At 39.6% G+C, this 17,131-nt stretch overlaps 1 protein-coding gene across 3 annotated transcripts in view; it reads right to left on the bottom strand.

Moving 5' to 3' along the window:
• The window catches only part of LOC111979916 (nuclear body protein SP140-like protein), a 65,424-nt gene that overhangs the window by 26,771 nt on the left and 21,522 nt on the right, over nt 1–17,131 (bottom strand). Inside the window, exon 1 of one of the 3 annotated variants that reach the window (XM_024010603.2) lies at nt 674–1,216. The exons of 1 other annotated variant lie outside the window; for it this stretch is intronic. In XM_024010603.2, coding sequence (XP_023866371.2) covers nt 674–817 — 144 coding nt within the window. In that variant the 5' untranslated portion in view covers nt 818–1,216. Of the gene's footprint in view, nt 1–673; nt 1,217–17,131 lie in introns of those variants that run through there. One more of the 3 variants, XM_024010601.3, reaches the window with a different exon arrangement.

Here is a 17,131-nt window from a genome sequence, read left to right as displayed (position 1 = left end):
TATTTGGTCAAATCTTGCACCAATCCCTTGTAATTACAGTAAAATACTGTGAAATACAAACCCTCACCTCAATAAATGTAATTCATTCATCCAATCATTCATTCCTTTCGATGATGGTAGCGTTTACTTTTTTTACAGTATAGGCCTAATACAGTCAATTTTACCGTAATGTACTGTGTCATTACACAGTACTTGCTATGATACTGTATTTATATTACAGTAGGTGTACTTTAATATTAAATACCTAATTTTAAATGCCACCGAGCTTCCTATAAATTACTGTCAAATTCATGATGACACCTTTAAAGTAAATGTATTGAAAATAAAGGCACATTGCCTATGTAACTAGACCCTTTAAACATTAAACTATTAAAACATTTCAACAATATTTGTTTTTTAAGCTATTGAATACAGACTTCTGGTGTAAAACTAGGTCTGAATCTTGGAGATTTATCCTTGGCTTGTGACAATTTTGAGAAATCTAATGAAACTTCTCCGAATCATACTTCACCTTAATAATGCAGAATATGTGACTAATTTGTTAAGTACAACTTTAATTTATTTAAAGCCTGTAAAGTAGGCCTACATGTTTTTGTGACCGATGGGATTAAATGTAACCTTTGAGTGGGCAGGCGGGTATGTCTATAGAAATGTTGCGGTCTCTACTGCTCACCTTGTACATTTTCTCTGGAATGAAGTGGTGGTCTCGGAGCTGGTTAAGAAAGGTGTGTGGTTGCTCCATGCACGACATTTGTGTCCTACTACAGCGGAAAAACTGCAGTAACTGCTTATCTGTCAAAAAATCCAACGGGTCCATTGGCGCCGATCGCAAATGCAGTTCCCCTCTTCAATTCAGTTTTCTTTGTTGAAAAAATTGCTATATTTACCAGGTCACAGAATATTATTAACGGTTTAATAATTAATGATCAGGTTCATATTGGGTTGCACATACAGATTCAGAAATGAAAGTATGATTGTAGGCTATTTACATTTCAATACAGGCCCGGGGTGAATAGATTCATTCAGACGATAGACGCGCAAAAGCAATCGAGACGAAAATAGTCTACATTCCAGTTTAGACGATGGACGCAATCAAAACGTTTTCATCTGTAGGCCTACAACATGTTGTTATTCTTATTTTCGAAGATAAAATAGATCTCCCGCCAGCACGGAAGTCCACTTCAAATGACGTTTGAAAAGTGAAAGTGCTCATGTGACGGGCCTGTCCTGGTCGCACTAGGCGAGACAACAAAAATTGCGCCCCCTACGAGAATAGTCCCAAGTTAGCAAAGTTACGTTAAAAAGACCTCTACTATACGAATTTTCAAGACGTTGAAGTTAGGTTCAATTTAGGTTCTGAATGAAAGGTGAAAATATGTATTTTCCAGATGTTGAAATCAGGTTCATTTTCGGTTCTGAATGAAAGTTGAAAATATGTAATTTATAGACGTCTACGTTTRGGCCAAATCAAAGCTGGCCCAGACCAGACAAAATCTGAACCAAACCTATGAGTGGTCCAGAGTGGACCAACAAGCAACATCTGTGGATATGGAAATCGAGGCCGGTCCAGATGGCACCAAAAAAGACATTGGACAAGACCAAAAAAGACATCCAGAAGGCATCAGTGTCGGTCAGTGCTTACTGAGGTATAGTTTACAGTGTCGCCTGACAGAATTTTAGGAATGCCCATCTATGTGGGAAGCCTACCATTTGTAAAACACAAAGCAAAGACTGCAGGTGCGGACAGGACCCCCCAAAAATATGTCAAAAAGACATTGGCCCGCGCTTACTGGGGTGTAGCCTACCATGTTGGCCCGCAATAGAATTTTATGAATGCCCATCGATATGGTAGACCCACCGGCATTGGCTTTATTAGTCCTGATTGGCTATTTAAGCTCTGAATATCAGCTTACCAACTTTATCCTTAGTTATCCTGAGCCTATATGCAATGTGTTGACAGTTTGGGAAATGCAGAAGTATTTTCTTTTTCGCTAMCATTAGCCTGGACAAATATATACAGATACAAACTTGAAACCACTGATGTATGGGATGAAACTCATGGACAGCAGTTGTGAGAAGCCTGGTTGTCCATTCCATATTGTACATTTTACTTTGACCTGTCCTGTTTTCAGGATATGTTGTTTGTTAACATGTCAACACATTTTGTATTTGATTGGGCGCCATTTAGGTTTGGCTATTTGATTGGAGAACCATTATGTAAAAAGTTTCCATCTCATTACATTTTCATACATTTTATCTYCGGMCTGTAGGCTACAGCAAAGGCCACATACTCATTCTACCATATGCCATATCTGCTACATGATTTATGTTACATGTTTTTTTTACGGAATGTTGGTGGAGCAGGCTGGGAATGGACAAGATAAATATTTTGGACAAGATAAATATTTTGCATCCCTGCCTTTGACAAAAAGGGCATGGCTTATCATAGTGCGGCATCAGCGCTCCCCTAAAAAGCCCATATGCCACTGGTCGAGAGAAATTGTCATTGTTTTTGGGCAGAATTATGTGAGGTTTTGTGTGTTGTTGGAGTAGCATCTTGGTCAGTTTAGCACAGAAAATACCGCCCTTGTCAATCTGCCGCCATAGGCCATGAGCGGGTCGGCAGATTTCATGTGAACCACAAAACCGTCCCTCCCACAAACAGGGCATCACAATCTCACACTCAATTCGTGCAAATATGTACAAAAAAGTATTTCTTAATTCGTTTGAAAATACACATTTTTGTGCGACTTAATTAGTAGGAAAATACACGCATTTATGTGCGACTTAATTCATAAAAAAATACACCAATTTTTATGCGACTTCATTCCTAAGAAAATACATTTTTGGGGGGCAAACATATTATTAGTTATTAGAGCAATGCATGATGGGCAATGGTGTTCTACGCTGCCTTTTTCTTGTCCCACATTTATTTATATTAAAAATAAACGTGTTAACAACCCAATATTGTTAATCAACTAGGTTGTCACTGAAATAATTATAATATAACAGTAGCCTTATGTTGTTTTAATTTTAATTTTATTGCTGCCAATACTGTTTTCTATGCTTGTTTTCTCTTAATACTTTTGGATACTGGTGCACTTGTGGTCAGAAAGGTCATTTTTTGTGTGTAGGCAACAGTAGGTCTACACAATCTTCTTCATAATGCATTTAATACAAGGCTCCACTTATTCATGTACATTACACCATTTGTTTCATAATGCATGTTATACAAGGCTATGTCGAATTTTATGAGGTTTGCCAGATTGGAGAAAAAAAGACAGATTATTATTATTATTWTTTTTTTTTAATGTGTGGTATCGATGAAGGTATTTGATTGGGGATATATTTTTATGATGGGAAATTATAATACACTTACATACATATACACACACTCACTTCGTTTGTTATAACCAACTCTCGACTTTTGTATTATTATTATCTTTTTAAATATTTGTATCTAGTAGTCATGTATTCATTACCTTTAACTGGTTAAATGTTTGTAGTTTGCATGTTTCAGTACTAATTAACATGCTTATATTTAGCATTATTATACATATTCTGCATTTCCACTGAAGAAAGCAATAATTAATCAACACACTACTGTAAATAAATGGACACTAGCTGTTATAAAATGGAAATAAATAGTGAGAAATGCTCAGTCTGAAGCCATTCGGCTGTGGGTTTCACAGTCCTACAATAATGACAAGTTATATCCCCTTAAAATGGTTTATTTACAACCTATGGGGTATAAGATGTTGGAAATATTGGCATAGGAGAGTCTGAAATGAAGTAAATACCCTAACCCTAAGCTATGTTCAATGTCAGCAGCAATTTCCAGTGGGAAATGCTCAGTCTGAAGCCATTCGGCTTTGTGTTTCACAGCCCTATAATATTGATAGACGTTATATCACCATARTTTTTTTACAACCTCAGGGGTATAACATGTTGGTCAAAGTGGTGTAAGAGAGTTTGACATATAACCCCTAACTTGAGTTCAGTCTTCGCCAAAGAGAACCAAGAGGGGCCTAGCTTCATCCTTCATGACTGGGAAAGGCCTTGATTCTAGGCTGTAGAAAATTCTACAGCCATCTCATCAGATCAGAACAGGATTGATGGTTTGCTGGATTGCATCCTAAAAAAAGGATAGTTGTGATTTGCTACATAACATACTCACATCAAGCGGCCATAGTTTACCCACCAGTCTTATAGTTGTTTGTTTGCAACCAGGCTGTGCCCTGCCTCCTAGAGTTTGTTTAGCAGACAAAGAAAGAAGCCAGACACACTCCAACTCAGTTTAAAGTGGGCAAAAGTAGTTGTTGGTCAGATGTAAAGACTAATAACCTTGAAAACATGCTAAAGCTTGTTAAATAATAGGCAGATGTATCTAACCAAGCCAACCCCATATGCATGTTCATTTGGCTGCAGATTCAGCCTCTCCAACTAATGTGGTATGTGTGTGTGTATACATTTCTGTCTTGTCCAGATAATAAAGTATTATAATTATAATTTTTTCTCCTTCTTCGCAACAGCTGCAGATATAAAGGACAAATTCTGCATCATAAGATTCATCTACAGCAGGCTTCCCAATAAGATTGACAAGCTAAAATGGAGGCTTTGAATTATGATTTCATTAAAGCTGAGATCTGCAAAAGGTGAAACAACTGTTCTATCGATTGTGCAATGACGTACAATGATGTCCAGGGGGGGGACATTGTTTCTTTGTTTAAAGTAATGTCTTTGTTGTTATAATACTTATTCAAATCCGACTCTTGAAGTACTCTAGGAATTTGAGAAGCATTGATTTAGATAATGTGATTACACTACTACTGTTAGCTACTGTAATAAGATGCCTTTGGGGTGAAAAAATGTTTCACACAAACCTCATTTGTTTGCTTTTCAGGAAGATGATAAAACGCACAATGAACTCAGAAGACACCCGCAGTGCAAGCACCAGTCCAAAAGCCCCCAGTGGAGCAAGCGGTGGGTCAAGTCCCAATGGAGAGACAGAAGGAGAGTCCATCCCAGTGTGAATGATCAGGCAAAGGAGGTCTACGCCAAAATGATTTCTTGCCTACGAGAACCAGCACCCACAGAGTCTGATCCATCTGCAGTTTTTGGGCTGCTACAAAGGAGATGCTACCAAGACTAAGATAGATGGCCAAAAGTGGACATCTAGCAATTGCTGCTAAAGTATCTTTTTCAAGATTTAAGTAGTGTGAGAATTGAGAGAGCAGGATACTGAAATGTTGAATGATATATTTATTGATGTTTATGTATTGTTTGTGCATACATTAATTATTAAATCAATTAACCTACAGTGCTGACTCAATAATAATATGGGGCTTTGGTGACAAAACAGATGGCACTGTGATAGACTGCTTCCAATTTCTTGAGTAGAGTGTTGGAGGCTATTTTGTAAATGACATCGCCGAAGTCGAGGATCGGTAGGATGGTCAGTTTTACAAGGTTATGTTTGGCAGCATGAGTGAAGGATGCTTTGTTGCGAAATAGGAAGCTGATTCTAGATTTCATTTTGTGTTGGAGATGTTTAATGTGAGTCTGGAAGGAGAGTTTACAGTCTAACCAGACACCTAGGTATTTGTAGTTGTCCACATATTCTAAGTCAGAACCATCCATAGTGATGCTGGACGGGCGGGCAGGTGCGGGCAGCAATCGGTTGAAGAGCATGCATTTAGTTTTACTTGCATTTAAGAGCAGTTGGAGGCCACGGAAGGACAGTTGTATGGCATTGAAGCTCGTCTGGAGGTTAGTTAACACAGTGTCCAAAGAAGGGCCAGAAGTATACAGAACGGTGTCGTCTGCGTAGAGGTGAATCAGAGAATCACCAGTAGCCAGAGCAAAATCTCTGATGTATACAGAGAAGAGTCGGCCCGAGAATTGAACCCTGTGGCACCCCCATAGAGACTGCAAGATGTCCGGACAACAGGCCCTCCGATTTGACACACTGAACTCTATCAGAGTAGTTGGGGAACCAGGCAGGGCAATCATTTGAGAAACCAAGGCTGTTGAGTCTGCCAATAAGAATGTGGTGATTGACAGAGTCGAAAGCCTTGGCCAGGTCGATGAATACGGCTGCACAGTATTGTCTCTTATCGATGGCTGTTATATCGTTTAGGACCTTGAGCGTGGCTGAGGTGCACCCATGACCAGCTCTGAAACCAGATTGCATAGCGGAGAAGGTACGGTGGGATTCGAAATGATCGGTAATCTGTTTGTTAACTTGGCTTTCGAAGACCTTAGAAAGGCAGGGTAGGATAGATATAGTTCTGTTGCAGTTTGGGTCTAGAGTGTCTCCCCCTTTGAAGAGGGGGATGACCGCGGCTGCTTTCCAATCTTTGGGAATCTCAGACGATACGAAATAGAGGTTAAACAGGCTAGTAATAGGGGTTGCAACAATTTCGGCAGATCATTTTAGAAAGAGAGGGTCCAGATTGTCTAGCCCGTCTGATTTGTAGGGGTCCAGATTTTGTAGCTCTTTCAGAACATCAGCTATCTGGATTTGGGTGAAGGAGAAATGGGGGAGGCCGGGCTGTTGACCGAGGTAGGGGTAGCCAGGTGGAAAGCATGGCCAGTCGTAGAAAAGTGCTTATTGAAATTCTCAATTATCGTGGATTTATCAGTGGTGACAGTGTTTCCTAGCCTCAGTGCAGTGGGCAGCTGGGAGGGGATGCTCTTATTCTCCAAGGACTTTACAGTGTCCCAGAACTTTGAGTTTGTGCTACAGGATGCAAATTTCTGCTTGAAAAAGCTAGCCTTCGCTTTCCTAACTGCCTGTGCATATTGGTTCCTAACCTCCCTGAAAAGTTGACAGTATGAGTTTATAATACCCATAAAACCTAGCGGTGAAACGGAAATGGCTCCAATTGTTTTTCCACCATACATTTTTCCCGATAGGGGATTTTAGAAACACTTAAAATGAGGACTGTGTTTCATGTAAGTTTATCCTGGCGTTTTGATAACCTTCTAAATCTCTCTAGGAGAAGGTGTCTTCTATCAATATATTCGCATGTATTTTACTCCCCCAAAAATGAAATGCTAATTCGATGCTAATGTGGCTATCATTAAGAACTACAAATGCCATGATGATCTGGATGAGACTGCCGAATCGAGGCAAAGGTAAGAATCTCTGGATTAACTATCTAATGTTTGCTAAATGTAGTTTTAAATTGACACAATACCTGTTAGCAAAGGTGTCAGCTAGAGATGACATGCAGGAGCGTGCAGGGATTTGTAGTTTTGCATAATGTCTACTTTGATGCTAATTGGCATTTTTGAATCAGAGAAAATAGAGACAAATATATTGATAAGTCACCTTGTCCGAGAGAGATTTACAGGGTTATCAAAACGTCATGCCAGGTTAAGCCTACATGAAACACAAGCCTTATTTTAAGTGTTTCTAAAATCCCCAATGGAAAAAAAATGAATGGTGGAAAAATGATTCGACCCCTTTCCCTGTTTGACCGCCAGGTTTTATGGGTATTGTGATACCTTCACTGTGGGGCTCTATAGCCTATGCTCCAAAATGCCACGTGGTTCAAGGAGAAAACTGACATTTTGCCAAGCCAGAGATGAGTGGCCAACAGCAGTGGAGGCATTAATTCTGCCCTAATGACAATCGGCAAATGTCATTAAACTTTTTGTTGTTTTTGTGTAACAGATGTCTCTTTCCATTCACCACTTTTTGGAGGCTGTAAATATGTTGATAGTGGATGAACGTATAAAAACTAAAATAAAAAGAGGTAGGCCTACCAGTAGCAGTGCTTGGGTAAAATATAAACTAGTTCATATGCCTTGACACAGTGAGATAAAGGCCTAAGCCCGGGACAATAAGAAGACACAGTGACAGAATAAACTCAACCACACATTTGTTTCATTACAAAATCGGAGAGCAGAATCTGTTCAGTGAAGTCCACAAAACATAATGCATGCAACAAACAAAATGTTTCGGACATTTTCGGACTAATAAACAACTATTGATTTAGAACCGCTGAGTTACCACAAGTTGCAAAGAAAACAGGAGCTGCTATATGCATGCTGTAAGGCAGTAGTTAACTTGATCTTTAAAAAATAGCATTGTATTTGTTCAAACACAATTCTCTCCATCAGTTTACTAAGAACAGGTAGCAAACTGATTGGACTGCTGTTAGCAAAGGGTGCTTTACTATTTTTAGGTAGTTGAATAACTTTAGCTTCTTCCATGCCTGTGGACACACTCCTTTAACTAAAGACGTGGCAAATAGGGGTGGCAATACAGTCTGCTAGCATTCTCAATATCATTATTAATGAATAACAACCGTGCTTCCCCCTCTTCCACACTAACTTTACCAAATTCAAAACAGCAATCCTTCTCTTTMATTATTAATCTGACATACACAAATATGATGGTTCACTGGTCAATGTTGTCATTTCACTAATAAGTTTGTCCATTTTACTGGTGAAAGTCATTGAAATGTTTGGCTAAATGTTTGGCTCAAAAGGTTTTGTTATAAATTACCCATCAACTTCAATGAACAATGGAGATGAATTGGGTTTTCTGCCCATGAAATAATTTATTTGAACCATAAACATTTTCAATTCAGGGTGCTCTACCAGATAATGTGATATCACCAGGTTATGGCTACTTGGTGAGCACTAGCACTAGCACTAGCACTGCTCGCCTGGCTACACATTGTGGTGACTGAAATTGTTGAAATGGCACCAAAAATGCAACATTTTCTGGTCATGGTTATCAATATTATTTTCAGAAAAAAGGTGCAAAACGTAATCAAAACGCATATCCCTATTTTATTTTTCAAGATATGACGAATTTAAACAGGCTGGAGGCATTCTTTTAGCAAATAACATTTTAGTTTACGATTTTTTTGTAATTTGATATGGGTCAATATCTGTTTGTTCGTAGGCATAAAATTGAGCGTATGGTGCACAAGTGCACTGAGTTGCAAACCAAGTGGATGGGTCTAGCTCATTGCTTAGCAGCTAATGGTGATTCGTAGATCTGACGCAGTTGCTACCTCAGATTGTGCGCCCAGCGAGTGTATTGAAAGAGGTATGCAGTACCTGCAGACGGCCAAGGCGGAGAGCAAGACAATCCATCCACCTGACAGGTGTTGCATATCAAGAAGCTGATTAAACAGCATGACCTTGTCCTGGAAACAATAAAAGGCCACTCTAAATGGTGTAGCTTTCTCACAACACAATGCCACAGATGTCTCAAGTTTTGAGGGAGCGTGCGTTTGCACGCTGACTGCAGGAATGTCCACCAGAGGTGTTGCCAGAGATTGAATGCTAATTTCTCTACCATAAGTGGATTTTCGTTCCAGAAAATGTGGTAGTATGTCCAACCGACCTCACAACCGCAGACCACGTGTAACCACGCCAGCTAAGGACCTCCACATCTGGCTTCTTCACCTGCGGGATGGTCTGAGACAAGCCACCCAGACAGCTGATGAAACTGTGGGTTTGCACAACTAAAGAATTTCTGCACAAAATGTCAGAAACCGTCTCTGCGTGCGCGTAGTCCTCACCAGGGTCTTGGCCTGACTGTCGGCGTCGTAACCGACTTTAGCGGGCAAATGCTCAGCTTTGATGGCCACTGGCACGCTGGAAAAGTGTGCTCTTTCATTATAGATTGTAATAGTATTTTCCTGTTTCTCCAGTTTTGCCTTTTGCCTACATCACCTTCACTAGCTAATCAGCTCTGAGTGTGCGGTAGATTCTACTAGTATTTCTAAAGTTAAAGTTCCTGTGAGACAAGACTGAAAAATATGCTATCTCTGTCTGATTATACAGTACCAGAAACGTACACAGTACGATTGGTTTGCTGGTCGTTTTAGTTGCTAGCCGCCCATGCTGTGTTGAATATCCTGCATGGTCTTCTATTGGACCGCCTTCTCCCGGAGAAATATCATGACGAGCTGCAGACTCGGAACCTCTTTTACCTGAAAGCAGCGAAGATGATTCGTCTTCTTCGTCAAAGGACTCGGAGTCTTCACTTTTCACAGTGATATTCAACGACATTACCGCGTCTACCAAGCGCACTGTCTTGGTTATGGAATCGCTCGATCACGTCTAAATAGGATGCCTATTTCTCACCATCATTAAAAAGTTTTCGTCTTTCAATTAGATATAAACAAATGTGTCTACAGCCCAACATCATCCACGATTGCAGTATTTGCATTCTCGGATCTGTGACTTTACAACAAGCTGAATAGAAATGGCAGCATTCTTTACCAAGCATGTATGCGCAACGCTGCTTCGCAGCTCTGGGCAGGGATTCGCTGCTGGCAATTGTGGTGACGTTACCAGCGTGAACAGGCCCTGTACGAGGGCAGAGACCCAAAGCAGACGCTGACCTAACTGCCCTGAAGAGGGCGCTGCTGCTCTGTCTAATGACGTTCTCCTCAACAGAACCACGTTCTGGTAGGCTACACAGTCAAAGAAGTAGACCTACGTTGTACAATGTTTTAGAAATTCATCAGTTTATTGTCGACAGAATCCCTGGACATGAATCTAGTGAGGCCTAACCAGAAGTAAAAACCTGGAAGGTGAGGAATTCTAAGGCTCTTGCATGAGAAGTTAGCAAAGCAACATTTACTGTGTGAAATGCAATGTTATCACCATCATTCTATTTCAATTATTATCACACACCCATTTTGACTGCTAGAACGAATGAAAGAAATTCATGAAAGGACTAGATGGATAATAATGTACATGCAAGTCTGTATGAAGGCTGTATACAAAGACAAGGGCATGGTGAATATTCCCTGTTGTCTCATAGTGAGATAACAGTACAGACTTGATGAAGGCTCTACTGGCAGTTGGATGCAGTTGGATGCTGACGTTGGATGCTGAATGTACTCTTGAACTCTCTCTCAAATAGATCCTTCAATCTTTCGCCCATTCCACGGAACTCTGCATTATCCTTCATTAAAAAAAGACACACACATTTGTATAGAAAACATAAACTAGAAATGCATAAAACACAACTCATTTAGCCTAATTCATATTTGTTATGGATTAAACAAAGACACATTGTTAAAGTGTTATTCATGCATTAGCACAATTCCAAGATTTGTTTAAAAAAATGTTGCCCTGACTCTTCACATTGGATGCTGCAGTCTTACCATGTTAAATGTGGCAGTTGGTGAAGTAAGCCACACTCAGACACAAGGTGTTGGACTGTTTGGTAGAGATTCTGCTGCAGTTTCCCCAACCTGTCCAGCCATATTGGGGTCTTTATCACACTGGTGTAGTTTCTCACCTGGCAATTGAACATACAGATGAAGTCGGATTTTACATACACTTAGGTTGGAGTCATTAATACTCGTTTTGGCAAGTCAGTTAGTGCATCTACTTTGTGCATGACACAAGTAATTTTCCAACAATTGTTAACAGATTATTTCACTGTATCACAATTCCAGTGGTCAGAAGTTTACATACACTAAGTTGACTGTGCATTTAAACAGCTTGGAAAATTTCAGAAAAATATGTCATGGCTTTAGAAGCTTCTGATAGGCTAAATGACATCATTTGAGTCAATTGGAGGTGTACCTGTGGATGTATTTCAAGGCCTACCTTAAAAATCAGTGCCTCTTTGCTTGACATAATAGGAAAATCTAAAGAAATCTGAAAAAAAATTGTAGACCTCCAAGTCTGGTTCATCCTTGGGAGCAAATTTCCAAACGCCTGAAGGTAACACGTTCATCTGTACAAACAATAGTACGCAAGTATAAACACCATGGGACGAGCAGCCGTCATCGCGTCTCTTGCTGGAGTTTTTCTGTCTCCAAGAGATGAACGTATTTTGGTGCGAAAAGTGCAAATCAATCCCAGAACAACAGCAAAGGACCTTGTGAAGATGCTGGAGGAAACCGGTACAAAAGTATCTATATCCACAGTAAAACGAGTCCTATATCGACATAACCTGAAAGGCCGCTCAGAGGAAGAAGCCACTGCTCCAAAACCGCCATAAAATAGCCAAGACTACGGTTTGCAACTGCACATGGGGACAAGATTGTACTTTTTGGAGAAATGTCCTCTGGTCTAAAGAAACAAAATAGAACTGTTTGGCCATAATGACCATCGTTATGTTTGAGAAAAAAGGGGGAGGCTTGCAAGCCGAGAAACACCATCCCAACTGTGAAGCACGGGGTGGCAGGTCATGTTGTGGGGGTGCTTTGCTGCAGGAGGGACTAGTGCACTTCACAAAATAGATGGCATCATGAGGGAGGAAAATAATGTGGATATATTGAAGCAACATCTCAAGACATCAGTCAGGAAGTTAAAGCTTTGGTCGCAAATGGGTTTCCAAATGGATAATGACCCCAAGCATACTTCCAAAGTTGTGGCAAAATGGCTTAAGGACAACAAAGTCAGGTATTGGAGTGCCATCACAAAGCCCTGACCTATACATAGAATAATTGAAAAAGCGTGTTTGAGCGGAGATTACAAACCTGACTCAGTTACACAGCTCTGTTGGAGGAATGGGACAAAATTCACCCAACTTATTGTTGGAAGCTTGTGGAAGGCTACCAAAAAAGTTTGAGCAAGTTAAACAATTTAAAGACAATGCTACCAAATACTAATTGAGTGTATGTAAACTTCTGACCCACTGGGAATGTGATGAAAGAAATAAAAGCTGAAATAATCATTCTCTCTACTATTATTCTGACATTTCACATTCTTAAAATAAAGTGGTATCCTAACTGACTTAAGACAGGGAATTTTTACTAGGACTTAAATGTCAAGAATTGTGAAAAACTGAGTTTAAATGGATTTGGCTAAGGTGTATGTAAACTTCCGACTTCAACTGTGTATGTGAACTTTGAAACACACAGAGAGAGAGAGAGAGAGAGAACCAAGCAAACTTACGTGGATGCAAGGATCTGCCACAAAGATGTGGTCCTTGTCCGCTTGGTATAGCAACAGCAGGAGGTACTGGCATTCCTGTCAGAGTAAACACACCTTTATATGACTGGTCAAAGATTGCTTACATTTAATTCTGAATAATTATTCTCATGTGAAGTATATAATGATGCTTATAATGGACAGGACATTTGAGGCAATTGGCCAATGGTAGAAGTCATTAATTCAGGCTCCTCACCAGTAGGTGGTCAGAGATTCGGCAGGTTAAGGCTTCCTGGTAGGTCATTTGTTTGGGGTAGTGGCACGACTGACTGGCCCTCAGTACACAGAATGTACACATCCATTGACAATCATCCCTGTGATTAACACACCAACACACACAAACACCAAACACACACACACACAACACCAACAACACACCACACAACACACACACACCACCCACCACCACACCACACCACCACACACACCACACACACAATAAGTCTGACAGCTACGTTTACCTACAGTACACAGAACAATTAGACCTCTCTTGTATCAATCTCTTTCTCTCACTCTGTCTCTCATCAACCCTCAACTCTTCTCACCCCATCATGGCGCCATCCACATTAGGAAGATGACATCTCTGATGGAAGGAGCGAGGACACTTATCACAGCAATATCAAGCTGCCCTGGCTTCTACAGATGAAGCAGTGTCATCGTTATCCTGATCATGCTGCCAAGACAGAGAAGAGAGGAAGGTGAGAAGGAAATGGTTACAATCAAGCACCAACTGTCTGTTTTGTGTGTTAACGAATATCGTACAGTTTGATTTCCCACACCTCGGGTGTAAAACAAGGACATGCTTATCACACACTCTGTTTGCTATGTTTATTAATGATTTGGCAAAATAAATTAAACAGTTAAATACTGGCTTAAGAAATGATGATGAAATGCTGATTATATTATTTTGAGGGCAGAACGGACAAACATGGGGAAAATGTTATTACGTGCAGTCAATTGGTTTTCAATTTTGTGGTGAAGACATTCTTGAGTTTACTGGCAATTATAAATATTTGGGTCTTTATTTTGATGAACATATGAACTTTCAATACAGCACATCTGCCCTGGCTGACTCAGCATGTAGAGCTTTTGGGAGATTTATAGGAAAAACAAAAACACTCAAAGATGTTGGTTATGCCACATATTCCAAACTTTATCAGACGTGTGTGTCCTGTTGTGGACTATTCAGCAGGAGTGTGAGTTACTAAGAGGTATCTCAAAGCAGTACTTATTCTTTAGGTGTCCACATGTTTGCGCCTACACTGGCATTAACTGGACTGGGAACCCTGTGAAGTGAGATGGAAGGCGTGCATGGTGAGACTTTGGAATAGACTTGCCGGGAATGTTTTTCAATGGGATCTCTTCACAGGAGGAGCCTGGGCAACCAAAATGTCAGACCTTTTCCAGCAGTTTGACTTTTAACATTTGTACGAAGACCAAATTAAGGGAGATATAGTCACTAAAAACAACTGATAACGCAATATGAAAATAAATGGGTGGGAGAGATTCAGGCTAGGGTCTATTTTTCTCCATTTCCGCCTGACTGACTTGCCCAAAATATACTGCCTGCTGCTCAGGCCCTGAAGCCAGGACATGCATATAATTRGTAACATTGGAAAGAAAACACTCTGACTTTTGTAGAAATGTTAAACTAATGTAGGAGACTATAACACAATAGATATGGTAGGAGAAAATCCAAAGAAAACCAACTGGATTTTTCTTTTTTGAGAGAGCCCATGCTCTTCCAGAATTTTTGAAATCTAGCTTCCAGTATGCAATTCCTATGGCTTCCACTGGATATCAGTAGTCTTTGTTCAAGGTTTCAGGCTTGTTTCTTCCCAAACGAGGAAGAATTATGAGTTATGATACAGGGACTCAGAGTTGGAAATCCGTCTTTGCGCACGCGATGAAGAGGACGCGCACCTGCTAATATCATATTCCTATTAAACATACTTCTTTCTGTTTGAAATATTATAGTTTAATTACATTTTAGGGTATCTGAGGATTATATAGAAACGTATTTTGACTTGTTTTAACCAAGTTTAGCGGTAGCTTTTTTGATTCCTTTCTCTGCATGTTGAACGAGTGGATTACTCAAATCGATGGCGCCAACTAAACAGACTTTTTGGGATATAAAGAAGGATTTTATCTAACAAAACGACACTACATATTGTAGCTGGGACCCTTTGGATCACAAATMAGAGGAACATTTWAAAAAAGTAAGTGAATATTTAATCGCTATTTGTGAATTTATGAAACCTGTGCTGGTGGAAAAATATTTTGATGTGGGGCGCCGTCCTTCGCTGTAAAGCCTATTGTAAATCGGACAGTGCAGTTAGATTAACACAAATTTAAGCTTTTAACTGATATAAGACACTTGTATGTTCCTAAATGTTTAATATTCATAATTTTTATGATTATGTATTTGAATTGCGCTCCCTCCAGTTTCACCGGAAGTTGTCCCGCTAGCGGGACGCCTAGCCTTAAGAAACCCATACACCTTTTATTTGATTAAGTGTGAATTTGTTTGTGAGAGATACAGTATATTATGTACCTACCTAAAAGCAAGAGATCGCTATGTGTAAGATCAGGGATATTGCCCCTGCGTATTGAAACAGGTCGGTATAATGGTAAAATGGATGAGGAAAAACTATGTAACTATTGTGACCTTGAAGAAATAGAGAATAACATTCATTTGATCATCTATTGCACTTCCTACCGTGATATTGTCACGCCCTGACCTTAGAGAGCTTTTTATGTCTCTATTTTAGGTTTGGTCAGGGTGTGATTTGGGTGGGCATTCTATGTTAATTTTTCAATGTTTTTGCATTTCTATGTTTTGGCCGGGTATGGTTCTCAATCAGGGACAGCTGTCTATCGTTGTCTCTGATTGGGAACCATACTTAGGTAGCCCTTCTTCCCTCCTTTCGTGGTGGGAAGTTTACTTTGTTTGTGGCACATAGCCCCCTTAAGCTTCACGGTTGTTTTCTATTGTTTATTGTTTTTGTCGGCGTCATTTCAAACAAAAAGGAATATGTACGCTCACCACGCTGCGCTTTGGTCCACTTCCTTTGACGGCCGTGACAGATATATTTTTCCTTATTCCAGAAAGCCCACCAGATTTACCCTGGCAATATGTGGCTGAGTGATGAGGAGAAACTGAAATGTTTTTTTGTACATTGTGTATTTCTGTTTGCTGAATATTTTGATAAAGCCTGGAATAAAAGAAAAAGGGCAACCTATAATTACATTCTAAAAGTATTTAGCTCCTATATAGCAAAGTGCACGTATGTGTATAGATTGTCTGCAGGGATGTCTTACAATCTTCTCTCTGATCTCACACTTGAATCTTCTCTTTGTACAAGATCAGGTTGAAACACCTTCTGTTGAATTTTTCTGTATTTATTTGTTATTATTTTTACTGTTCTAGAGTTATTATTATTATTGCTTGGATAACCTTATCTACTATTATGTACTGATTTCTTTTTCATTATTTATGCGGTGCACACTGCGCAGGACACCAGAATAATTATCACTGTGAATCATTGTAATTTGTTTGTGTCAATTAATCCTGTAAGGGATGGGTTGCCAACTGCTGATTTGACATGAAAATGTCATTCATTCATTCATTCCCTTTACAGTGATGTTAAGAAACATCTTGGAATTTCATTATTAAAACTGAAGCATTCGTTTAACCAATGTGATTGGCTGATTGGTAAGTGGGTGCCACCATGTTCCCGAGGGTCAATGCAGCAGTGGCAACCCATCCCTTACAGGATTAATTGACACAAACAAATTACAATGATTCACAGTGATAATTATTCTGGTGTCCTGCGCAGTGTGCACCGCATAAATAATGAAAAAGAAATCAGTACATAATAGTAGATAAGGTTATCCAAGCAATAATAATAATACTCTAGAACAGTAAAAATAATAACAAATAAATACAGAAAAATTCAACAGAAGGTGTTTCAACCTGATCTTGTACAAAGAGAAGATTCAAGTGTGAGATCAGAGAGAAGATTGTAAGACATCCCTGCAGACAATCTATACACATACGTGCACTTTGCTATATAGGAGCTAAATACTTTTAGAATGTAATTATAGGTTGCCCTTTTTCTTTTATTCCAGCTTTATCAAAAATATTCAGCAAACAGAAATACACAATGTACAAAAAAAACATTTCAGTTTCTCCTAATCA

The sequence above is a fragment of the Salvelinus sp. IW2-2015 genome, linkage group LG20, assembly GCF_002910315.2.
Source record: "Salvelinus sp. IW2-2015 linkage group LG20, ASM291031v2, whole genome shotgun sequence".
NCBI lineage: Eukaryota > Metazoa > Chordata > Actinopteri > Salmoniformes > Salmonidae > Salvelinus > Salvelinus sp. IW2-2015.
This window is presented reverse-complemented; position numbering and strand designations above follow the sequence as displayed.